General features: G+C 38.0%; 1 protein-coding gene across 1 annotated transcript; it reads left to right on the forward strand.

Annotated features, from left to right (window-relative positions):
- The first annotated feature begins 1,313 nt into the window (after window positions 1-1,313).
- LOC116918138 (calcitonin gene-related peptide type 1 receptor) lies at window positions 1,314-20,765 on the forward strand. The gene is made up of 11 exons (XM_032923755.2): window positions 1,314-1,708; window positions 7,293-7,567; window positions 7,704-7,814; window positions 8,259-8,365; window positions 9,536-9,627; window positions 9,832-9,961; window positions 11,628-11,848; window positions 12,995-13,321; window positions 17,832-17,872; window positions 17,960-18,042; window positions 19,555-20,765. The coding sequence occupies exons 2-11, from the start codon at window positions 7,390-7,392 to the stop codon at window positions 19,708-19,710; spliced, it is 1,446 nt and encodes a 481-aa protein (XP_032779646.2). The 5' UTR covers window positions 1,314-1,708; window positions 7,293-7,389; the 3' UTR covers window positions 19,711-20,765.
- Window positions 20,766-27,754: the final 6,989 nt, after the last annotated feature.

Here is a 27,754-nt window from a genome sequence, read left to right on the forward strand (position 1 = left end):
ATACTATATAAATTTTTTTCTAATAAAACTAGAATTAATATGAAGCAATATCTTCGCTCCAACGAGGACTTATTATAATAGGCATATAATGAAGACTGTCTTTAGCACATAGGAAACATAGAGAGGCAAAGAGGGAAAAATAGACAACGACGACGGGCGGGGAAATCGTGCAATTTTGAATGCTGCTGCTGCCTTTGATAATGATGGGTTTGCTTCTGGCTTTTGTTGCATGTGCGTGTGTCTATGGATGCGCTTCTGTTCTCTGTGTGTGCAAAACTTTATTGGTCACCGGCGGGCACGGCAGATTTAGGACATGTTTCTCCCCTCATTACTGCGCCATCATCAAGCACGCGGCTGGCACCACGCAACATCTCGTCAGAGTTTTGGCCTCCCCCAAATGGCGTCGAGGAATTGAGCAGCACGAACCGAGAAAGGAAGAACGGGAGAGGGAAAGTCTTCAAAACGAGTAGAAAAAAAAAAGAGGAAATAAAAAGAAAAACAAAACAAGAATAATGGGAGAACCACAAGTATGGTGGTGCACAATTCTCTGCATAGTGACACGCTCTTAGATTTCAAGGTGCACCTTTGTGCTTCGCTCACACGACTATACCACTGAACTTTGACTCTTGGACAAGAAAATTCTATTTTCGGTCATCTCTTTCTATCACTTAACGTTGCGTATTACATGTTGGCTCTATTTCATTTGAATCTCTTTGTGATTTAAGCATTCAAGTGCGTCATAGGTACTTTAGCGTACATTGACGATCATAAAAGAAGAAGACATCAAGAATCTTGAAATATAAATAGCAGAGCGCGCGTATCACAAAATACAGTCATTTCATTTGACTGTATACAACAGTTTGAGGGCGCAGTGGGGATCGTGAACGACGTGAACAAGTCCCGTGGGTGTATCTGGAGTGAAAGCACTTGGCGGCCGTCTTGATCTGCAAAAGCTATATGGAGAGCACGTATATAAAGATATACCGCCAACGTCTCTTTACCCTGGGTCATCTTGACGGAGTCGGCCGCCTGTTTCTTTCACATCGCCAGGACCAACCCATTTTTTTGTTCCCCTATGTTCTTCGACCATCGCTTTACTTCATTGCCAACAGCTGACAGGTCGGAGTCCAGCGAAAAATTCCACTTTCGCTATGCAGCCCTTTTTGACGCAACGGTGCTATATACCTAAACCATACGAGTAGTATATACCTTGTTTTTGCTGAGAACAGCAAAGGGAACACAACAACAGTGGGTAGTATGCATAGACATATACACACACATAGGCTACGTGCAAGCATATATGAACACTGGTCGCAACGATACTCGTCCGCAGTCTCATTCGGGTCCCGAACGAAGATCGTGTTGCGCACATCTCTCTCCTAGTATAATACATTGCGCGCGCGCGCGTGCGGCCCTCCTTTTCCCGAGCACTGCTTGATTGGGAAATGATTAGTTATCTTGTTTGGCACAAGAAATAAGAAGAAGGAATTGGCAGGACTGAAATTGTTACGAGAAAAGTGGCCGGTTCGCATTATTTTCGGTTGAATATTTTTAGAAATTTGTGGCTGGTCTTACACAGTGTTTGTGCCCAGAGTCTCAGCTGTCGCCCTGCTAATCATTTCAGTTTTCAACTCCATTAACGTGAATTGGACATCCAGTTTTGAAAAGAGAAGCTCAAGGAAATCATACATATATTAGTCTACACACGGTAAGATCAAAAACCTCTAGACGGATTTTATTTCTTTATCTGCTGCCTTATACTTTGAAATGCAAAAGACGATGTTGATGCGTTCTTAATCCCCGTTTCAAATATTATTGATGATGCACGGCTAACCAGTTAAAGTGAAAGTAACATAACTTTTTTTGCGGGCTTATTTATTGAACGATAAAGCTTCCGTTTTTATCTGGTTTTGTCCGAATGCTTTAAAATGCGACTCCGTGCCTCGTTAAAGCGATGGTTAGAGCTAAGGAGAGACCGATCCTCTTGAAGTTTTGCATTTGAATGACGAACTATGAAAGAATAAAGTATACCTTCTAGGTGAAAGAATTAGCTCACGTAGTAAAGTTAAAGTAGAAGCCGTTTCGACCAACCCATCGGCCCTGGGTTGCTCCATTCCTGTAATCTATACACAACTTTAAAGATAAATTTTTACCGTTCCAGTGTTATTCGTTGAGCTATAGAAAACGTTTCGATCGAAACGCGTTGAATAAATCAATATTTTAGCGCAGAAATTAATGATTTTCCTGACGATGGTGTTCTTCATTATCAGGACGGTATCTAATCGCAATCTTTCAATCAGAAAAAGTCGACATTCGAAAGAAATGTTCAGATGATAGTCTATGTGCGTTTTGATTACATACTTGTTGGGTATAGTGCAGCTATAAATCTTATATAAGAAACGGGGCTTACATGTTATAAGATCATGAGTTATGGAGGTTAAAGCAACTCTCCGCCTTGTTCGGCCAGTTTTTGCCTAAAATGGGGCGAACGAGAAGAATGATGCCCTGGCAGCAGTTCACCGAGTTTGAAAAGTGGCAATCAACTAAAGACGCCGAGGGTGGGATTTGAAGAAGCCTATATATAAAGATCACAAGCCCCGTTTTCGTCATTATCACTCATCCCGCATCAACTTTCCGAGAAAACATTGCCAAAGTTGACGTTTGAATTCGGCGCTCGGGTATGGCTGATTGATTGCCTGTTTTTTTCTTTCCGGGTGCCTCACTTCGTGGCTTTCCTATTGGCATATGGTATATGGAAGTGATGCAATTTGTTTTTGGTTTTTTTTTTTTTTTTCTTTCTGTCTTGATATTAGCCCATTTACGGAGAAAAGGTTGGGTTGTTGGATAAGATGAAAAAAAAAGGTAAGGACAGGAAAAGTGAATAAGAATATAAGAAAGAGAGGAATAGGGCAAATATGCAAATGTTAAATCCTCCTCCCGGTGGGAGTGGAGTGCGTCAGATTAGTGAGTGGCGGCACGCGCGACGAGTACCGCGCGGCGCGCGTAAATTCTCGCCTACCCTTTGAAACTGATTTTTCCTAGCTATGACATTACACGTGATTCTTTTTTTATGGTAATCAATTATTTGTTTTGCTTTTTGTTTTTTCCCCCCTGTTTCAATTATAGTTTGCGTTTTCTTCGTCAAATTCATTTATTATGGTATATAGCCTTCACAAATGATGGCTAATGCTCCATTAATGAAGAATGATAAAGAAAACAAAGAAAAGAACCTCCCTGGATTTGAATATAATGCTGTGTTACAACACAAGCAATTGTTTTTAGATGCTTATTAACGTCATGTTCTCGTCACGAAGCTTATTGGCGATCGGTCGTATATATACGTGTGACCTTATAACCCAAAAATATAGAACATATGACTGATAAAGCTCTATATCCTGATGCAGCCCCCCCCCCCAAAACAAAAAAAAAACAAAAAAAAAATTAAGTAATTCAATCAGTGGGCTGCTTCTCGTCTTTGTCGTTTACTCTTTAATTTTGTTATTCTTGTGCTGTGCTCTTCTTGTTGTTAGTTGGATCTTTGCCAACATATCTCCTCTTCTTCTTTTATTTTTGTTTCGGTACTATATACGCTTCTGTCGTAAGCGCGTAGTCCATAATGAGCAACACTAGCAATAGTCTTTTACGTCTTCTCTTTTTTTTTATAGCTTAACTTGCATTGTTTGTGCCCAATGTTTCGATTAGACTGTGATTCACTGGGCAATCAAAAGAATGGCTTTCCCCGCCGTTGCCACGCTAAAACTTGTCCCAAATACGGGCGTGTTCCAGCATGTACAAGTTTTTCCTATTCAGTTTTATGGACTAAACCTTTTCTACTACTTATTTTACAAACCGTGACGCAAAATTTGTGTACATACAACACATAGCTTACAATTAGGCAGATGGGAAATCATTATTTCGGGGCAAATCAATGGTTGCGCCTGAGCGGAATGAGGCAAAATGGCCTTCTGCTATATAAATAATTCATTTCTATCCCGCGCCTAGATTTGTTATGTTACAAGCCAATAGCATTAAATAGGTCTACTAATGGATGAAATACGATCTTTAACCGTTGCTATGTTTTTTTGTTTTGTTTAAAGCGTGACTTGCCGTATTATCAGTATATACAGCTTGCTAAAATGCAACGCCACGGATTAGAGATTTAGAGGCCTGAATTCCCCTTTTTTTCCACCGCCAGATTGAGTAAAAGCGAAGTTGATTAAAGCTGCTGATAAGATTCCAAAGTTCAGTAAAACATTGAAGAAAAAAAAAACTCAGAAAATTGGAGATAATAGGGAAACACAACAAGCGGTTGGGAAAACAAACCGAAAAGAAACAAACAATAACACGAATGTGAAAAAAGGAAGAAATTAAATAAGGTTAAAGAATTCAAAAGCTGGGAACATATACGAGGAAGAAATATATTAAGATTTCTAACTGAATTCTGCCTTTAGCGTTGGGCCGTGTCATCATCAGGCAACAACAAAATATCCAACGCTTTTGGCAAGAGCCATTGGGTTTTCCACAAATGCTCACACCTTTTTTATTTTTCTTCAGATTTCTCAAAACGAGAAATCTGTGGCTTTGTGCAGCTTGTATTATATATTTGCCGTATACAACAAATATGCAATCACGGATAGCCTATACATCGTCAACGAAATAAAAAATGTAGAAGTGGGACAGCTTCAGCAGACTAATTAACCCGATCATATATGGCATTCTCCGTATTTTTAGCGGATGATGTCCGCATTACCACGATTGTTGTTGTTCATAACTTTAAGCAACTGCCTCACGTAGTTCATTCAGTTCTCAATCGGTGACTGTGTGTTTACTTTCTCTTCGGTTGACATAAGAAAATAAATTCTACGATCGTTTTCCAAGAAAAACATTCCGTGAAATAGGAGCCATCCACAAGAGCGAATTGAATCTAATGCCTCAAGGTTCTTTTCGTTGCGCTATTGATGCAATATAGGCAGCAGATTGGCAATCGTGATTGATTTTCATCACGAATCAAGACGAGAAAAAGCCAAGACTGTAGTACTGTACGCGCTGTATTTTTGTTTCCACTTCGAAGGAATAAAGGACCGTGAGATATTCTGAGAAAAGACAGCAATCAAGAGACGCATTTATACATGGCCTATACGATTCGTAGGCAAAAAAAAAAAAAACACGATAGAGAAGCCAAAAAAAGAATTTAAAAATAGGCTTTCAAGGGAAGCTTACACGTAGAAAAGACCTGCGAACGAAACAAGAGGTCGAAGAAATAACAATACTCGTTAACCATCATTATTCGCACACTATAGTCCTCCTATACAACTTGCTTCTTTTAATACTTTTCTTTGTTGTTCATTCACTATTTCCATTTTCTTTTAAAATTTTTGTTGCATATCTTACCTATCGATCGCTATTTTATTTCTATTTATACGACGTTTGGTTAGTCGTAGGTGTTAGATGGAATGAAAAAAAAAGCCTATAGCTTTTATTGTAGGATACAAAAACAACTATATACATAATAGAAATAACAAATAAAAAAAAAAGCATGTCACTTGTTTTTTTGGTCCATCGCCAAGAAACTTCATTCGATATGCAAATCTCTCGATAATATAAGCCAAATCAATCAATCACGCAAATACGTTAAGATATCGACATACCTGGGCTTAAAAAAAAGTATTTGAAAGTTCGCACTGTTCAAAAAATAGAAAAGAAACGAATGCAGCTATAAACGAACGTATATATATTCGTTTTCGTTTTTATATATACTAACAAGAAATAATAAAAAAAAAAATTGCGCACTGTATATATACCAAGCCAATAACGTAATCCACTCTGTATAACAGACTACATTTTCCACTTTGGCTTTTTGTGTTGAAGTGAATATATTCACGAGCCGGTTCGACTTTTCTTCATGTTCTATTCGAACTAGCCATTTATGCTGCGTCTCTATTCGATATCGACAGCAGCATATGATGGCCTGTATATATAATTTCCTCTTTCTTCTCTCTTTTCGGTCATCCTCTTATGTTATCAGGCTTTTCTTTTACGCTCTTTGCTCTCCTCGAGAAGAATGTATTTCTTGTGATGTGCATCTCTCACTGTATATACTGATGCTTCTTCGTATCAAAGTGCTTCATAATACTTTCCATCAGCTCTCAATTCGATATCAGTCGAGTCCGTGAAAGGAGAAGACAACTCGCCATCGACCCGTGTCCACTAAGAGACGGACGATGCGGATATGTGTGGAATATGATAGCCAACTATAGAGCGAGTGCGTCTATTCTCATTGTTGTCCCGGCCAAGTAAGAGGGGGCGAACAAAACAAAAGACAACTATAGACGAAACGGCCATATCACGCACGCAGGCAACCAAGCGTGAAAAAGAGCATCTATATAGCCTGTATATATACGAAATGCTGTTCATTTATTTTGTTTTTCTTATTCCCACCCTCTTTGATATTGTTGAATATTAGATGTTATAGCGGATGGCTGTGTAGCCTAAGCATTGGCACCATTCCAAAACTATATAGCGCAGGCTGGAGGCAAATGTATATAATAGCGTTTCGATCCTTTTCGTTTATGATCGAGAAGCGAACGGTTGGCGGCAATCGTGTAGGCCCGTGTCCATAGGCGAAGACTTTATAAGACACCTGCCGTAAAAGGGCATCGGTAGGCATCATAAAGATCGTTACAGGTCGCCATGACAGAGCCATTTGGCGTCTCGTTATGTTGCACGCCAACTGAAATGCTCGACGATGATGACAGTTTTTCCTCCCTTTTTTCCCCTTTAAAAATCGATTTTTTGTTTGTTTTGCATGTCCTGTTCCTCGGGCAATGGTAGTCCGATTCACTTTTATATAAGGATCACGATTTTATATTACATAGACTAATGTATTTATTTTTAAATATAGCAAAAACATTTGTCGGCGTTGAACAAAATCGAAATAGATTCAAATTCTATAAATGTATTGGCGAATGTCGTTTGCGTTTTGGTTGACAGCTATAAAAACCAGCTACGCATTTAAGAAATCGATGAGATTCGATTTGGACCACACCTGTGTGTTGTATATATTCTGTTCTTTATATCGATATAAAAACTAGGTGGCGTGGACGGCGCTAACGACCGGAAGCGCCACCGGCTGTTTTAGTTCCTAATTTGCGAGCCTGTCGAACTTAAAAAAAATAATATAATAATAATCCTGTATAGCCGTGCGCATGTCTTCTCATTTTTGAAAAATTATTATTAACGATGAACGCTGAGAAAACATTCAACTATGAAAAAAAAAATGGTGCATAAATTAGGACGGAGGGAAAAAACCCTGGAGGGCGGACTAGCAGACCGAAATAGCCGACACGCCGCCCTGCACGCCGCTAACAAGGTGGGCTGACGCTGATCTTGATGGAAATTTCAGATTCATCAAGCAATGTGATGAATGCCGACATCATTCACCACACGCACAACCACACGGAGGAGGAAGAGAATTCGGTTTACAGCACGGGCATGGTGCCCGACATGATGTGGAAGATTCGTGAAGATTGCGAACGACTCATGGCCAATTACAACGAGTCTTCTGAAGGTGAGTTCCAATTAGTGGACATCTTCTGTGCTGTTCTCCAGTATAGCTGTGGCGCTAGAAAATTCATTTTCGTTTGTATGAATAATTATATGTATAGGCTAAGTAGGATATATATTTTTTTAAATTGATTTTGCAGAGCTTTATTGTCCGCCTACGTTCGATGGATGGTCTTGCTGGAACGCTACTCCCGCTGGCCGGATTTCAGTAGCGCCGTGCCCATATTTCATCACCGGCTTCGATCCACAGAGTATATATTACATTATGAGGCTACAAATTGTCTATTTCCGATCCGTGAATCTTGAGTGACACAGCGGAATAACGTCGAGTGATGGGGTGACAGAAACTATGGATATAACAAGGTTGGAGGGGGAAGGGGGGTTGGAGTAAGAGGAGATGAGGAGCTTGCAGTTTGCCATCGGTATTCATCTCTCGGAATTATGAATGCTGATGGAAAGCCATTAAAATTTCTAAATGGTTGAATTACGGGGTCCGTTTTTGCATTGACGTTATACGAAACTCTATACTCGATCGCTGTGTCCTGAAATGACTATGGGATCTTTGAACTGTAACGCGGGATATTGGCGAGTAATAGTCTAATCATTTTGGGTACCTGTTTTCATAGCTAAGTCTTCGGAAGTGATGAGTGCCGAACACGCGGAGAGTGATTAATGAACGCTTAATATACAAACAGGAATGGCGCACAAAGTGTGCACGGAGGAGGGCACCTGGTTTCGGCATCCGCAATCCAACCTAATTTGGTCGAATTACACAACTTGCGTCGACGTCGAAGATCTAGAGGTACGCTATAGAATAAACATTATTTTGGAGAAGATTCTATATATAGGTGAAGATTGTACTATGATCTCTGTTTATTCATTTCTATTCATTTTATTTTCGGAAAATTTAACGTTTTTTTCTTTGCAATCGACTTCTTTTGCGCAGTTGCATTCCTATCAAATCAAAGCCAACAATAAATTTGAGCGCAATTCTCTATATTTATTCTGTCTGAATGCGATAGTCCAGGCTGTGTTTTGTGAGGTCTGTAATTATGATAGACAAACCTCTTGAAGGCAGCCGTAGACAAAGTCTGTACTCGTCAGAACTTCTCTCTTATTATTATTATTTTTCTTTTTTTGTTATGTGTGCCTAAAGAATTCATGACAGGGCTGGGTGTCAAGATAATGTGCACGGTTGGATCATCGATCGTGTTACCACTCAGTCGTTCGTCATTCACTGATAAGGGGGGAAAGTCTATATTTATAATGGATGGGGATGCGTTCGTCCGAAATCTGCGCTTAGCACGAGACTTGACCCAACTTTTCCGAGACATCCGTGGGCCTGTTGCCAATGTCTTTTTCTCGTCCAGTGGACACCTTTTGGGATGATCTAATTCACCATATCGATTTATAATAGCCAACATTTCCTTTTATATAGCCCATAACACAATGTTCATCATCGCACTATTCGGGGTTGGAGGAAGATGTAATCAAAAATGCTGGCCAAAACAATAAAGAAAAGAAAATAAGACACAAATAAATCATCGCGTGATTTGTATTTATGGCCAACAAAAAGTTTCGCAGTTTTCTATTAAAGAGATAGAGGATAAAGTGTATAGCCTTAGTATAAAGCGTGAAAGATGTATCACGCTCAATTGGTTGCCGCAAGGGATGTGAAAGAATAGCACAACATCCGCGAAAGAGATCAGCAAAATCAACGGAAAAAAACAATAAAAAAAAATGGCTCAAGTTCGGTGGTGAGTGACGCAATGATGGATGTAGAACAGATCGAGTGCGAAATATTTGTCTATTTGCCTCGCTGTGTTAATGACTTTGCAGCAAAGAGATCGTATGTATAGCCTAATGCTCAGCACCATATAGTCTACTATATCGAACAAAAGAGAGAATAAGGAATAAATACCTCAAGTCTATATATATAATATAAAGAGTGGGTATTTTCTTTTCGTTGCAGATGAGGCAAGCTATCGTTAACGTCTACATCGCCGGTTATTCCGTTTCGCTGATTGCTCTCGTCGTTTCGCTTGCCATTCTGATCGGTTTTCGGTAAGTGCCATCATTAAATGTCTATATATATGACTTTATAAAAAACAGACACCCTTTATACAACCCAGCGCCGTTTTGCGGTACATTAAACGTCTCTTATAGTCTATTATCTTATTCTTTTAAATAAATGTTCGTTTGTTTGTTCTTCGAAATGATTTCCTGTTTATGCAAAATCACCGGGCCAACGTCTGCCTATATTTTCAGGCAGAGTTTGAAGTGTACACGCATCTACATCCATCGCAACCTGTTCGCTTCGTTCATCATCAACAACGCCATGTGGCTGCTGTGGTACAAGGGCGTGGCCGATCAGCCGGAAGTGCTCCTCGATAATCGGGTATGTAAACAACTGTATATGTAGGCTATACGGTAATATAGGCTATACACACCAACCAATTCTCATTGAAATTGCCTATAGACTTTAACATCGCCGATCCCAGAGACGCGAGAAAAAAATTGCATTTCATTCGCTAAAAATCGATCAAAAGAGACACACACACACAAAAATGTATATACATATATATTTATTTTAGGCTGCGTATGGGTATAAATCTGTTTGATTTAGCTACTTTAATATGTGGCGAATCAATCGAGTCGAAATGAAAAGAGAGGCGGATGGGGACCGCGATGAATGCGCCTCTATATTTTAATTTGCTCGTCGTCTGTCGGTATGTCGTGTCTATATATATGCATCCAATATGCAAACATTAATCCCACGAGCCTATATAGAACATGTCCATATTCACATATAGGGACCATACAAAATGTTATATCAGCCAACCAATAGCACCGATTTCTGTCTTTCATTTTAAATGTCGGGTCTCCATCGCGTTTGTCGGTATTCCCTATTTATATTTAATTGAATTCTTTTCTTTCTTTTACCGTCAGTGTATAACCGTGGCCGCTATTGTCTTTTTTTGGTGGGGAGGGGGGGGACGTTCCGACAGAATTTCGGTGGTCTTTTAGGGCTAGGAACTATCGTCTGCATCATTTTGTGGGTTTCTTGCTTAAAAGAGGAGTGATGATCGATGATTTTGGAGCGCAGACTGAGGACAGGGAGCGAACGGGAACCCAAAGACACGTCAACTTTATAATGTAGAATAAAGGAAAACAAACTACGCACAAAGCAAATAGAGAGAAAGTTAAAAAAAAAAAGAAAAACAAAAGCGAGTAGATTATGCAAAGAAAAAATCTTTGAAACGAAAGACCCCCCATCTCTTCTTTGAAAGTCAGAACATGTGGTGATGTATCGAGTCAGTTATATCCTTCATCCATTGTCTGGCGTATATATATATATTTATTTTGTTTCTCCGCAGTCAAGTTCTGATCATTTTGACTGATCGTGTGTATAGTTGTGCAACTGATTGTTCTTTTCCTTTTTGTCGTTGGTCTTTTTTCCTTTCCCGGCGACAATAATTCGGTCGTTTATGGCAGCACATTCGGTAGAATTCTACGACCTTTTTCCGCCGCCATTTGTGCTGTGTAAACTTCTGTATACTATTGTATAGACCAGCATTTCTATAGCTTGTCAAGTCTGTGCGATGCTCCGTCAAATCAGGGAAGCGCACTGCCAATTGTGAACAGCCCCGCAAAGGCAAGATCAATAATCATGTCACCAATTGTACCCCTTTCCATGTGCTGCGATATAACGAGAAGCAACGATGAGATAAAACGCTATATAGCAACAATGAGCAATATAACTATAGAAACTTTTGTGTTGTTGATATTGCCAGGCGAGAAAGAGATATTCAAAGAAAATGAAGACTAAAGTACATTCTTTACGCAAGTTTTAAAAATAGATCGAGGAATAAATGCCAGAAATTCTGTGTCTGGTAAAAATTTGTCAACCGTGTCCAACTGATTTGATGGATTGCATTTGATCCGATGAAATTTTTCTTGACATTTTTCGAAGAATTTATACATCAGAGACAATGTTCAATCGACCTTTTACTCAATCGACATTTATTTGTTTTTGTTTTTTTTTTTTTCGGGCTGGGTGTCAGATCGGCTGCAAGATCCTTCACGTCCTTCTTCACTACTTTCTAGTGTCCAATTACTTTTGGATGTTCTGCGAAGGACTCTACCTGCACACGGTGCTCGTGGTGGCCTTCCTTTCCGAGAACTCGATAATGAAATGGTTCCATTTGATCGGCTGGGCGTTACCTGCCGCCGTCACAGCAACTTACGCCGGCGTCAGGGCCTCCATTCCCGAAGAAACCAACCAGTAAGTTTATACACGACCTTCCTAACAAATCTCATTGACACATCTGTTCCTTTGCTCTTGTTTTCTATGAGAATATTCTCAAGTATCGCGTCGGTATGTAACCACTCCTCATCTTTGTCATTGGACAATAGTGTTCACGTGATGCTATGTACAGAAGCTTGTTGGCTCTTAACGTAAGTGGAATATATACTTGTTGGTTATATAGCCCACGGATCTATTTCATTGATTATATATAAATACGATTGCATTCCGTAATTTTTCTTTTGAAAGACGCACGACATCGTGGCGCCCTGATGGGATAGTCAATGAGTGATGATATATAGAATGGTCGTTGGAGCAAAGTCTCTGAGCCCCAGTCCAATTCGGCGAATAGCCCAGGGTTTTTTTTTAGACACGGTGATGTCAAATGCCTCGCTATGCCATAACTATTCGTGGACGATATATAGATATGACGTCTAAAAATTTGTTGGCTTTCCTATTGCGCACAGCTGATGTCTGAAAAGCTCTCTCTTATTGGTCAAACGAATTTTTCGGGGGGTGGTAGGCTATACAGTATAAATGGAATGAGAAAAACAAGAAACGGGGACATGCAAATAACAAAGGTACACGAGAGACAAGGGCATCAAGATGTTTGTTACGATTGTGGCTTATCGATTGCATTTTTGCGTTGCTAAAACATGAAACGTGTCGGAACCCCCCGTCACGTCGATTTCTTTATTGTGTTGTATAAAGGTAAAAAAAAAAATGAAGAGTCATCTACAAACTTAAGATCTTAGACTTACATTCTCGTATCTTTTTGAGGTTATATCAGCGAGGATCGTGACACTTGAAATTTCGCCGAGTTTGCTTTTGATATATATTTTTTAAATATCGTATCCATTTGCGATGTAGAATCCATTTGGGAGCGCATATAATATAATGTGATAGGAAACATGAGGCGAAATCAAAATCAATCCACCGATACTGAAGATCACCTCGTTATCGTTCTCTTGTCCCATCATCTCTCTTCGTTTCTTACTTTGACATCGTTTCAATATATAATTGAAGTGTCACGTGCGCCATCTGGCCCATTTTTTTGTTTTCATCCACTTAAATGAAGGAAACATTCAAAAGTGATAAATTTCTTTGAATATTTTTATTTTGCAGTTGCTGGATGGAAGAAAGTCGGTCGACGTGGATCCTGTCCGGTCCCGTCTGTTTGTCTATGCTGACAAACGCCTTCTTCCTTGTCAACATCGTACGTGTCCTGGTCACCAAACTAAAGGCACCCAACACGACCAGTTACAACGCGGCGCCTCAAGGACACCGTTCCAGCGAAGCTCACAGAGCAGAGATGCTCGCGGACGGCCAAAGGCCAGACGAAGCTGATGGACGAACCAACGGCCATGTTCCAGCGCTTTCCAATTCGTCGGGAGGCGGTACGTCATCTCATCGCACCAGCACTTCCCTCAACGGTCTTCGCAAAGCCGTCAGGTAAAAATCATTTGATTTGATTTTTCATTTTTAATTTACCACCGTTGGTTGGAAGGGATTAAAAAAGAAAATGCTGTTTAATCAACGAGGCGTCACATTTTGCGTGGATTGATAGAAAAAAAGAGCCGATTTTTATGAGGTTTTGAGCCGCGCCTTCAATTCCAAACGAGCGCAAACACCACGAACGACATTCCGCGTGACAATCCAAATGTGGCTTTTAATTTCATGCTTCGGCACGTTCGATAATCAATCATCGTGCGTGTATCGTCGTTTCTCATTTTGTCGCCATAATAGATAAGCCAAAGTCATAAATTCTGGCAAGGATTTTTTTTTCATTTGATTTCGAAATAGAGCCAAAAGGGCTGAAGCGATTTCAACCCTCCGGCGCACATTCGTCAGCATTTACACAATCGTTTTTATTTATATATTTTTTTTTTTGCAATCAAGTGTGAATGTGGAAGAAATGCAAAGAAACGACGTATGTTTAATCGCACATTTCTTGTGCCATGACGACGTCCATGTTTTGAAGGTATCGCTTCAAACTGATGTATATAGAGACGTGGGCCGTTAATATACGCCAACTTTGGGTATGCATACGAATAGAGACAGGAAGCTTAGCGTGTTGGAACTTGTTCAACTTGCCAATGAGAACAGATAAGTTGGAGATTTCCCTTTTAAAATTCCGTCCCTTTCCCAAAGTTTTTGACCAATTAAGAGATTTCCCAACGAATAGGAATTGCGTAGGTCCGTGAAAAAAAAAGTTTGAAAAGAGCTGCTTCAGATCACTATCTATAAGGAAATAGAAACATCTACTCAACTTTTATGTTTGTATAAATTTATTTTTTTTTTTCTTCCGCAGTTTCTCTTATAGAATTTCGTGCATTTCTAACGTCAGCAGACTTCATTTGTATATATAGCTCGACCGATTTTGACGGTTTTGGTGAAATGGGCGGAAATGATGGGATGAGGCTTAAACCAGGCCACCCCCCTCTTTTTTTTTTTTTTTTTTTAAGGGAATTTTATGACAGAAAATGAAAATATAAAATTTATAGAGACCAAATCGATTTTATAGATCTAGAATTACGACCACATTGTGTATAAAGGCTTCGAAAGATTATATACGTGATTATCAGACTGAAAATTTGGATTGGATCTCGCTGTCCGTATGTAAAGTTCGCTTCATCAAACAGGTTTAACTTTTTCTATATGTTTAACTCTTCTATATTTTTCCGTTCGAAAATCATATGAAAGTATATATGCACGATATTAAGAGAAACTTTATACCCTCACGATTCTAGTTATAAGTTTTCAGACGACACAACGCTCACGCTATCCGAAATTTAACTAGATTTGCATATCATCTTTGTATAAGCAAACAAAGTTTCTACCTATATATGTCTCTCTTGTTAGGCATTTCCACCCCTCCTAATATATTTTTATGTTGCCGTAACGTATAGTCTACGTATATATACGTGGAGTACTGGAGGGTATCTCTCTTTTTATATTAGCCCTATTGTGTTTTCTTTCGTCTGAAAAAACCAAAAAAACTTGTTTCTACTGTCTGGCTATAGAAATAATATGGGAAAAGGCACAAAACTTATGTAACTGCCACCTTTGCTTTCTTTGAAACCGTGTCGCCAGTCTTCTCACTTTGTCTGACGTTGTTGTTTTGCTATCGCCAGCACACACACACACACACAAAAAGGGAGAAAATAGATGCTGTTTAGCATACGAGTGGTGATTCTCCGTATATTGGCTGTGTGTTACGTGATTCCAATTTCGTATATTTACATTTCAATCTCTCCGTTGACTGTTTGTGCAAGGCTAAAGTCGTTGACAGCGACGCCGGTTTCGTGCAAGTCTAATAGCAGCGTTGCATCAGCATTTGATTCGTCGCTGAGATAACATAGAAAATTCGGGTGCGTCGAAAGCGCTTGACATTTACATGTGCGTATTACATTCTTGCATATAGCGAGTGACTTGAACAAATAAAAATGCCAAACAGAAGCAAACGGATGGGTCGTGAATTTGTAAGCGTCAGACATCTGGTTGCGTCTCGAATTTGCACAACGTTTTGCTTTCGATATGGCGGCGTGAATGGACATCATGTTTCTCGCCAGACGTGGCTGATGTCCAGCAACATGAAAATCAGAGAGGCCAGTTGTTGCTTTTTCACTACTATTTCGTCTGCATTTTCAGCAACGTCGCACAATGTTCGCACAGCTGATTAATAATCGTATATAATATAGCACAGTGGGACAGCTGTCTTCATAGAACAATCAACACAGACCGCAATATAGTCGTTGGTGCTGTCGGTGATGCATCCATATAGTTTTGTTTGGAATCATCTCCGTAATCAGTAGGGAAACAAACGGCTGCCGTTCAACTTGGCGGCAGAAAGCCATCCAGCCAAACAAGATGAATATATATACGTATATATTATACTATGGGATAATAGAAGTTGTATATGTACAGTATATGTATGGAATACACGCGCGTCAGAGATTGCAGTGGCGTGTATATACAGCAGCCTCGGCCATTGTCAATCTATGCGTCAGCATTCGGACTATTGTTCTCTATGGTTTCTCCATTTTTGGATATTTTAACTTCAAAGATGTGTTCCCTGTAAACAGCTAAACACTAACGCAAATGCAATATATGAGGGAAAGAATCGGACCACATCGGGAGACATAAGACATAACCCTTATGTATAGTATATTATATAGACGGATGAGGCCTCCAGCATGTTCTTTCAATCAGAAGAGCAAGATTCATACATAAAATATAGTTCATCAGAGGTCCCCCATTTTTTTTTCTGGCTTTACTATGTATATAAGTCTTTATTATTTTCTTTTTTCTATCGGTTCATCTTAGCTCTATTTATTAGTCCCCTTCCGCTGTGGAACATCTATAACTTCCTATATATATATTACATCAGTCAATATGCTGCTGCGAATCAAGATTATGTCACCACGTTTATTTGCTTTGATTTCTTTTGTTCTTTCTGTAAGTGAATGGAAGGATAATTAAAAGAAAAATAGGCAAAGAAATTAGCAAGTATAATATCAAAATGTATATTTATCGCAGTTAAAATTAAAATGTCCGGACGTGGAAATGAATTGAAGTGATAACGGCACATCATTTTTCTATATATGAGACTCTTGTACAGTTTTTTTATGCGAACTTATATACGGATTGATTGGTAGAAAAAAAGATGGCGGATAGGCTACTACTCAAATATGGAGAAGCAAAAGCAAAAGAAGTGGGCAGTTGATGGTTTGGATTCCGCGTGTTGAAAAAGAATTCCAGGCCATTTATTGCGCTATAGTGTTGAGTTCTAAAGTCGTTATGAGTAAGCCATTAACCATGGTGTTGATGTGGCCACGTAAAAGTATACACACTTATACCTGTGCCAAGTCCGCTATATATAAAAGGAATGATATTTGCTACATGACCTCGTTGTCCTTTTCTTTTTCTTTCGCTTTTACCTGGTTAATACAGCTGACGTTTCCCTTTTTTATGCGGCTGTGAAGCCAGTGTTAATTAACCATCAAACGAAGCAGCTATGGAAGTCGTCCACCATCGATGCTTCTAATAAACCGGGAACATTTATTTGAATGTCTTTTTAGAAAAGCCCGATTCAATTAAATGATAAGTTATATGTATACGCAGATGTTTACATGAACTGCAATGTGCAACGACACATTTCAACGTAAAGAGATGCTCAGCCCAAAGGATGATTTCCTTCCCTGACGTAACGTTGTGTATATATATACAAAACGACGTAACAAAACTATATAGACCAACATGCCAAATTTGCTGTAAAGCGAGATGCATCTCGAATAATGAGGCCAGTGCAGGTCATCAAGCACACATGTTCACGTGGCATTCGTTATATATGCCCCCCCCCCATCTAATGTTTACTAGCCTACATAACCGAATCTTATTTATATCTTAAGGGGCTTTTGCTTGTTCGTCTTATGTTTCAGCATATACGTAGCTATATCTATTATGGATTTACACTCTCGTTCAGCCATCAACATAAACTCATAAATCAAAAGACAGAGAGTTCTTTATGATAGAAGGACGATTTCAATGTGAGAGAGAACATATTTTCATGGATGAGGGACGCAGAGATCGCGCTTCTGTGCAATCGTATAAGAGGAATTAAGTTCACTTAAATAGTGGGCGGATTGTTGCGGCTTATTAGACGCGGTCCTCTTATAACCACGCGTTTATACATACATCATTCCGGAAAAGTTTTGCAACGTGCCTATGGCCATGCTTCTACAGCTTATTATTCATAAGTTTAGCTATATATTTTGAAAAAGGGATACTGTATATATAGGCCTCTGCAACCGACGTTAGACGTCACTATAGGAATAATGTCATTAGATATTATTGCTGGGTTATATATTTGATTGTCTGACGATTTTTATACACTCTTATATAACTATTTGGATGTGAAATCAATTTCAATCATTCTTTTCGATTTGATTTGTTGATGCAGGGCTACGTTGATTTTGCTGCCGCTACTCGGACTTCACTACGGTAATGAAATTAACATACAATTTTGATTAGGCCTAATAAGATTCTTTTAAAGAAATACTATATAGATATAATTTTAAATGATTGTAGTGGTCATGCCGTTCAGGCCGGAAGCCGGTGCTCCGGGAGAGATCGCCTATCAAATCGTCTCGGCCATTTTCACTTCGTTCCAGGTGAGTCATGTCATATATACTGATGCGTTCTCCTATATAGTCAAATGCATCTTCCCATTCAAGGATTAATATTTCAAAATGCAGGTATATTTTAAATCTATATAGCTGCCATCTAAGCATGTAAAACGCAGTGCGCATATATAATTGGAGTCTGCCGTCATTGACGGAAATAATCAATCCCAAGTCACGGCTGCTCGTCTATAAAAAGATACTTAAATATGCATATGGCATGTAATTGCGAAAGTAAATAAGACGGTTTAAGACTATTAAAGTGATTGAATTAAACAGAAAGCAATTGCACATAAAACGAGTGGCTTCTATTCGTCTTTTTAAAAACTAATGAGCGTGACGCAGTATATATACACCTATAGTGGATACCTGGCGTGCATGGGCACCCCAATCAGTGCTAATTGTCTGCCCATCATAACTTGGTTTATTATCTGAGACCGATTACCCTGCCGCTCTTAATCGATGTTAACGAAACGATTAGCGTTTTTCTTTATATAGTCTACGTGGTGTAGGCGTACAACAGCTAAACGTTAATGGTGGCCGTGCATGTCTGCTGTATATAGAATTGGATCATGACTGGACGTGCAAAAGAGATCTTTGTGTGTGTGTATATACGTTTCTATACATGGGACGCGAGTTCGATTGCCCCTTATATAATCTAACGATAACTCGCGATAACTAATGGCTTAGAAATTAATTTGCTGTTCATTCTGCCTCCCTGCCACATTATTTTATGGCTTCTTTTGTCGTGTAGATTCGTTCATATTCCATATAGAGTTGGGTCTAGTATAGGATGATGAAATAGGGCCTATAAATACATGTCGAACCATCGCAAGTTTCCTCAGTTATATTATGTAATATTTAAGTTGTTAGATGCTGCTCGTATAAATACGGTCAATAATGTTCAGCTAATATATACGATAGAGTGGCTTAAATTATCAGGTGAAAACACAGCAAGGTTTCTCCGACGAAACTAATCCATATTCCAGACTGGTTTGTGCTTGAATTGTTTATGACCACGCCCGTCTATGTCCAGCACACAGTTTGGGCTGCACTTGCAAGTGAAAATAGCGATTAAGCATTCGACGTTCACATGTAAATTTAAGGCTGTACACAGCTTTTGTCTAGCCGCATTTCCCCCGTGTCGCCTCGTTTCAGCGTCGAAACACTACAAGCAGTATATAGCACCATTTTGTATACTATATATAGGCTAGACACAAATCTTTATATATGCATATGCTGACGCAATTCAATTTACTTTGCCATAAGCTGATGGCCTATCGTATATAGTCTATACATCGATCCGGGATAAGGTTTTCATTTGTCATTCTAATGCGGCCTATGCGGCCTAAAATATATGTATAGTATATATAGTGCTATATATACGTTGCAGTGCATGTTTGCATATTGGGCGTACAGCATGTAGGCCAAAATTAGATATGATGGCTTATTGGAACGGCCTATTAATTTATGTGTATTGATTTTGTTTTTTTATTTATTTAGGGTCTGTGTGTAGCTTTCCTGTTCTGTTTCTGCAATGGTGAAGTGTTGAAAGTCCTGCGAAAGGAAATCGTCCGTTACGCCGCCACTCGTAAAGTTGGCCTTCAAAACCGTCGGCTGATTTTACGATCGCAGCAGCCGATGACCACCGAATTGTAAAAAACAACTGCGACGCGCAAAAATTAGATTCACATCAGTCAATCTACAAGACAGCTGATACATAATAAATTGAATGGTGCGGCCGTAACGTGATCAGCCATCTTAAATCAATATCTCGTTATTATTTTAGAAATTTTCATTTTGTTTTTTTAAATCCCATTTCATTCACCGCCAAAAATTTAAACAAAACAAAAATGCAGAGCTTTTGCATTTTAGTGGCTTTAAATTCTTCCTTATTTTTTATTTTTGCTTCCTGCATGGCGTAACACTATGAAGAATCAAAAATGTTCATCTAAATCGTAGCCTAAAGACGACATTGCAAAATCAATAAATCCTTCGTTATTCTAATAGGCCCAACCATCAATTAGCTCGTTGCGCACTCGCCTCAATTCGCTTGAAATTTCATTCGTTCATGACGCCTCTATGGCGTCTATACTTGTATTGTCATGTATAGATAAGACGCCCTACATAAAAGTAAAAGAAGTAAAAAAAATAATAATAAAATATTATATATGCAAATATCTGTGGGCAAGGTGGGGAGCCAAAAAAGAAACAGATGACACCGCGCCAAAAAAGGAGGGAAATACTTTTATATAGCACCAGTTCATGATGTGTATATATATTTAGTCAATATATATATGTATTAGGCTATTATATTATACGTCTGTATCATATTATATATTATTACATATGCAGCCATCACCATATACAGACGATACAAAATCTTGTGACTGTATCGTTTGTTTCTCCTTGGCAAAATTTCAATACATGTCAGCGTTTTTGTGTTTGGAAACATCAGCTGACGTTATGTAGTTGTAGTTGAATGTATAGACTACTATACATGTGTATGTATATATACTTTTGGAAACTCGTGATGTATAACCTTTAAACGTTTATAGCATTGTGTGGCACGTTATAACCATGACACTAATGTATATAAACAACATTGTTGTTTCGTTTTTTTGTTTTTTTTGTTTTGCTTTCAGATGAAATCAATAATTGAAGTGATGAATAATACACGGAAGCATATACTGTCGTATATCCAGCAATCCCCACTCGACTTGTCCGCTTTTGAATTCTTTCTCCGCGTATTCCGTTCAAATGGAAACGTGAAAGTCAAAGTATTAAAAAAACAAAAACAAATATGAGTAAATAAATAAATGTGTATACAGCCATAGGCAATTGTTAGCATTTTTGAAAAGGGCAAAAACCTCTTGTTCAGAAACAAGTTAGTCAAGGGGATTATTTATCGTAGGTTCGTATAGATGGCACATTAAAAATAATAAAGAGGATGATGTCGAAAAGCATCTTAAAAGAGGAAGTCCGCACGAAATAATAAAACATTGTGTGCTGAAGTTGAATAGAAAATGAGACCAAATGGACGCCGAAAATCGAAAAGTTGGTTTTAAGAAGTAGAAAACGAGTGTATTAGGTCTCATTCTTAGAAAATAGACGTTAAGGGAAATACATCAATGTCATCCGCTCTCGCGTATGACATCACAAGCTAAGTCTGTATTGTTTTTTATGATTTCATATCCATTTGCTTTTAATCGCAGGATTTATAATAGCAAATGGGAGGAAATAAAACTTAAAATTGATCTTTATTATTCAGCACTATGATCTAAAAATTTTTGACAGTTTTTTTTTTTTTTTTACAATTTAAGTTAAAAGCGCTATGAACAAATTTCGATATATATCCGTATGTAATAGTTATCTATTCTTACTTCCATGATTCATTGAAAAATGACAATCAAACAATAATTAAAACAAAAGTCTTCGTATATTAGAATAATCTTGGAAATGTGATTTTGTTCAAATGAGGAAACACATATGCATATAGACTCTGCCTCTATATTCGGCCTTATTACAATATCACTACAAGTCGTATAATTAAATGCTTGCTGCATTTTAGACATGTTGAATCAGCTCAAATAAAATCTTAACGGGCATATAATTGAAATGAAATGTGAACAGCTTATTTATAAACGACGAGCGAAATGGACGACAGAGAAAACACATAGACATCATTGGCAATATATTAAGTTTGAACCTGTCGTCATAGTTTAAAAATTAAAAATAAAAACTAGAGAAATGGAGCCAAAAGAGCGAAGTATAGACTATGAGTCACGACTCATTAGCTCACCGATTTTAGGCATCTCTTTCATCGTCCAACACGTTCCAGCTGGGCGTGCTGTGTCTTGCTTCAGACGCAGTCATTATTCATTCACGTCATTGTACGTATTACGTTGCAAGCGTATATATTTATAGTATACATATATATAGTAAACCTTTTGAAATTTGCGTTTTTTTGGTGTACTGTATAGCCTATGGTCTTTGTTGATGTCTGTTTTTCTTTGGCTATTTTTTTGTATATAGGCTATACTCACTGACGACTTAATAACCGTTACACATCATGCAGTGTGTATAATTGTATATGTATATACAACTGACGAGACAATGTTTTATAAAGAATTTTAAAATGTATCCAAAAGGATTTTGTCTCGCATATTTTACACCATAATTCATCGATGTACAGGGGCGGGGAGGGGGGGAGACGAAAATCGATTTGCATGTGAACCATGCACACACCGTTTTTAGCTCTCAATCAATGAATACTAACAGAAGTATAGACTTATATGTAACGCAAGTTGAATTTTAAAGTAAAGGTCCATCGTTTACATAGATATACATACACGGTAGGCCTATTATTGCTTTTTAAAATTCCAATAACACGTATTCGCCTATATATAAAGCAATCAAGAATCTTTAAAAGGATAGCGCAGACATCGTAGTTATTATTATATACCATCACAACATGCGCTTGAACACTATATATATATATATATATGGAATATTACGGATATTCACGCGGATATATTAGTTACACTGTTCTATAGTTGGTAATCTCACAGGAGCGCTCAACACAGCAGATAGATAAGTTGGTGCTTTTTTTTCCCCCAGTTCCTCGAACTGCTTTATCACTTGCAATTCCATTCCGAAATGCTTCTTCTGTGTATATACAACTTTGCGCGTTCCTATAATCGTCTGCATATCCAGGTATATTACTTGCTTCATTCCCAGCAGTTTCCCACTTATGCAAATGTTTTTCTTTTCAATTTATTTGTATCTTTTGTTGGGAGGGTAGAATTTCTCTGTCTTATATATACATATCACACGCCAAATGAGAGGTTGTACATTTTTGAATGAAGAAATAAGGATCAAACTGTATATATACATAGTTAGAAACTCGAGAGCTGTTATTTATATACTATACTTGGTACATGCAAAACAAGAATGGGAATAAAAACCGACTGGTGAATTTATAGAGATGGTATAACGATCTATTATCTTATATGTATATATAGCTATTATATACGAGCGTCGTATTGATGAATGAAACATGTAATTAAAATAAACGAGCTATATATAGATTGATTGCTGGTTGTAATAATAAAATAGCTGATGCCTTAAATTTTGGTCTGTCCCATGAAACTTAACAGCAATATGTAGATTTTTATGGTAATTGTTTTTACGACGTATGACGTGGTGTAAAAATAGATTGCTAATATTTCACCATATCAGAAAATAAGATGTGCAATAGGATAAGACGTAAACGCGATGCCTTGATAAAATGTTTAATATATTATATATACCTTTTCTGAAGCGAAACGATCTATAAAAAAAAAATCTGATAAATTATATATATGTAGAGAATAAAAACTGTGATGATGGCTTCGGGGATGCCATCAATATCAACGCCGTGACATATAACAACTCACAATGAGATAGCAGAATAAAAATAATATAGGCCATATCATCGAAAAAGCAGCAGTTTATATCGGATCGATATAAAAAAGAAACACGCCAATAAGCATCAATCAAAAAGGAAAACAGCGGGTCCATCTTATAATAAAAGTTCTGTTTTTCATTAATTTCAAAAAGCAAAGCACGGATACCAGTTTTGCTGTATATTATGTCTACATAGTTCCTTTAATAACAAATTAGGCAAGCAATGCCAGGCAAAAAGATAAAAAGAAAATAATAATCTGAAGTGACGCTTGCAGATGAGAAGCTGTAGGCTATACAGGTAATTTTCGATACATTTCCGTATGTATAGCCAAGTTTTGTTTAATTAGTTCTACAGATGGAACGGCCCTTATTCTCAGTATTTTAATCACGTGGTTTACAATGGCTTTAAGGAATTATAGTTTTAAAAAATCCAGGTAGATACGATGTTAAATCATTTACGTTCTGTATATAGCATATATTATACATGGTATAGGTCGCTTTAACCTTCCGGTGAATAGCGTATTATATAGGCTGTGTTAAATCCGAGATTACATTCAAGTCACACACGTTTGACTCGCAGCATTCTACGGAAATGCCAACAGCTATGTTACAGTTGAATGCTGAATTAAATGGGGAAAATAGCCGTGTAGAAAAGAGAACTAAAAAAAAAAGGCTTACCAATACAAAAATGCCCACCCTATTATATGTTTTAAAAAAGAGGGGGTAGCGCAATCTAATACCTATATGGCCGTGTGTTCGCCTGATTGATGCAGCATTGTTGCGCTGTCGGCAAACGAGAGGCCGTCCAAACGTTGTTCTTTTTTTTTTCAAATCCTAATTCCACAGCGCTGCATCGATCGTAAGTCTTTTTATTTTTAGGCCATGCACACGTGAGCCCCCCTCTATATTTTTCGCCTTTTGAACTGACATCTTGTTTGCTCTTTCTGACGTCAGCCGTAGGCGCAGATAGAAAAAAAAGAAATCCTCTGCTATATCAGCAGCAACGACGCCCTGATATTTATGCCGCGCTACGCATTGTATAATATAGTAAGACTGTGCCTGCTATAAAACTCGGCTACATCAACGGATTTTTATTTGCCTTGACTGTCTGTAACCGTTGCGCACTTATGTATAGGCAGAGTATATATACATATACACGTGTACAAGTCATAACTTGTTTCGATTGTTTGTTTGTTTTTTTTCATTTTCTCACGTCTTATTATTGACTGTCTCGACCAATTGCGATGGGCGTGCTGATGTAGCCTACGAAGCTCGTTGCAGTGTCTTTCTCTTTGTAAATAAAAACGTTGACTATCTACACAAAGGTAATTGAATTATTCGTATCATAAACGAGGGGTGTAGGCTATAGTGTTATTGGTTGTTCATTTCCTTTTTCGTATATATATAAATGTATCCTATAAAACATGAGCTTTTATACGGTCGATGGACTTTGGATAAACGAATCAATGAAAATTCGATATCATTTCTTTTTATGTGGACTATATCCCCGCTAAAGTATAAATATATATACCGGTAGTGGGTTTGAAGATGTAGAAGAAATGTAACTATTCGAGTGCAAAGTCATCGAACAAATTATATATACAGCACAGGGAGGGACGGGCCGGGGTGTGCTGTCGCTAAACTTTGCAGTTGAATGAATTCATGGTGCGGACTATATAGTTGCTATCTCTTGCTGAACAGCGAGTATAGACTCTATATACGTGTTCAATACCGTTGCCAAGTTTAAATTCGATCGCTCGTTTTGTGCATGTCACATGACCTTTATGAGAGTGACGTGCTGCGAACCCACTTGCTGCCCTTTATGTGTAGACTATATGTGACTTTTGTTTAATTACTTCTCTATTGAATTTTTTGAACTCTAACTTTTTTTTTGTTTGGCAACAGTCAAATGAATAAATATTGGATCTTTTTCTTATATAGCCTATTATGCATTGATGGCAATTCATTTTCGCTTGGCTGTGATTGTATTATTTTTTAAAAATATAATTGAATTGGCTGCTTCTTCTCTTCATTATCCTGGACGCAATAAATGATAAATTTTGTAGAATGAAATTTTCAGTTCAAGGGACTGCTGTTTGCGCAGTTTGAACGAAAGAAGCGAGATTGCGTCTTAAGACGTGATTATGCACAAATGAGTTTGGATGAGACGCCTTGAGTGTAAGATCTAGTATAGGTTATATATAGTCTATAGACTGCATGCACTCACAGTGCTGTATGTAAATTAATAATCCGCTGTTTTTAGTTGGCAATGGGAAAAGCAATCACTCAACCGCTAACGGCAATCATCGTGGCACGCGTGCTAAATAAAAACCTCTAAAAGTCGGAATTAAAAAAATAGAAAAGGTGTAGACTAAAAACGTACAGTAGCTTGAAGGCATTCTTTGCTTTTGTTTCAAGGATTGATTAAAAATCCACCATTGAAATGTGGAAGGAAAGTTAAAAGAAAAGGCAATGAAACGGTAGAGAGAGGGAAGGGGGGTGTACACAGAAACCCGAAAGTTTTAAAATATTTCAATAAAAGCCCATATAGGAAATACACCCACAATGCGCAGAAGAATAATAGGCCTACATTCCTTTGCATTGAATATAGTCAATGTGGGCAGGGCTTATTTGCATACATTGTATATATACGTCCTTACATACTGCAGTCGATATTGAATATAGTGTTGCCAGAACCACACCCTCCATGCACGTCTGTATATACGATTATACGAACTGTTGTCCACACGTGTGAACCTTTTTAATCAAAAATGGTCCCGGAAGTCTAGACATCACTTTCCCCTTTTGTTTCATTTCTTTTAAAATCTGTTGAACAGTAACACATGCTGTATAGAATGCGCTAAATCCTCACATTGCGTAAGTTTATGTACGAATCGAGTCACGTAATATGAAGAATGTTATATAGCTGATGTTTGTCGCGCGGTTCTGTGTTTGTTATGGATTGCGCTGGCTTTATACAAGTTTTATCACTATCATTTCTTCTATATATATATATATACACAAAGAAACAGTGGGTGACCCAATGGCGTCCATTAAACGATAGGGAGAGGAGGGTGATAAAACTGGCCACGTAATAATAAACAGTCACTTCCTCTTTTGTATTTTATTTTTATTATTTTTTAACTGTGCCTTTTTCCCCGTTCGTTGCCCATCCATTGCGGATTATTTCGAACGTTTATGATCTATACTTTCTTGTTATAGTTTGCCAATATCCCTATAGACAACAACTATATATCCCTTAAGTCTACATGGACAATTTGATATCCTTATAGTACCTCTAAAAAAAAAAAGAACAGCCTTTTTTTTTTACTTTTACGAAATTTTAGCTCCATCGGTTTGGTGTTAAACCTGTTTGGACTGGTCTTCTCAACCTGTACATTTACGGAAGGGATAGGCTTTTCAAAAATGTGTATAGAAGGTTGCACAGTTGCTGGCAGCCTCATATGAGGATGATGGATGACGTTTCGCAGTTTAATAAATAATCCTTCAGTCGAAACAAGGGCCCACAGACCAACCACGCAGAGGGGGTAACGCCAAACATGGGTGCACTCCCAAAGAAAATAGAAAGAGAAAGACACGAAACCACAAACAAAATGCAAACATTGTACTACGTCGAGAAAGTATATAGAAAAAAGGGAGGATGCATTGAAAAAGTCAGCATTGACAAAGTCAAAGATGGAGCGTCAAGACTTTATGACGCATAACATCAGGTGCAAGGTATGTGGCAAGGTATTGGACAACACGCACGTATAGACGCTGGAATTCGTTTTTTTTCCCTTTCTATACAGGCTATAACTGAGCCTTATTATATATACTTATCATCTTAAGCCTTTTTCATTAGAATGCAACTCAATAATCGGAAATACAATCCACCACTAATACCCCAATCAATAAATCATTAGCCATCAGGAATGTCAATCGCGATTGTGAAAATCCATTCAGCTCTGAACAGGGAAAGACTAATTAAAAAAAAAAAAACTGTCGAGTATAATCAATGGAGATTAACGAGCTATGGTATAAATAATGAATAATTAGTGTGTGGCTGCTGCTGTATATAATTGGTATAGCATTGACGTAATCCGTTCTGAATTGGGAATCTAATGAATGAAGGATTGATTGCTCCATCGATTTTCTTTTTGATAATCTTTTACCAAGGTGAAATAGTTCGTTGCTATAGAGACACTGCACCTGGCTGTGAACCCTTTCTTTCGTGTAGTACCATCGACAAAATACA

Source organism: Daphnia magna, linkage group LG3, assembly GCF_020631705.1.
Source record: "Daphnia magna isolate NIES linkage group LG3, ASM2063170v1.1, whole genome shotgun sequence".
NCBI classification, from domain to species: Eukaryota; Metazoa; Arthropoda; class Branchiopoda; order Diplostraca; family Daphniidae; genus Daphnia; species Daphnia magna.

Excerpts from the sequence above, each read along its gene's own strand:
- LOC116918138 (XM_032923755.2), top strand. The coding sequence starts at position 7,390 with ATGGAAATTTCAGATTCATCAAGCAATGTGATGAATGCCGACATCATT. Across the intron at positions 7,815-8,258 it reads CACCGGCTTCGATCCACAGA|GAATGGCGCACAAAGTGTGC; the intron begins GTATATATTACA and ends ATATACAAACAG. Across the intron at positions 9,628-9,831 it reads GCCATTCTGATCGGTTTTCG|GCAGAGTTTGAAGTGTACAC; the intron begins GTAAGTGCCATC and ends CTATATTTTCAG.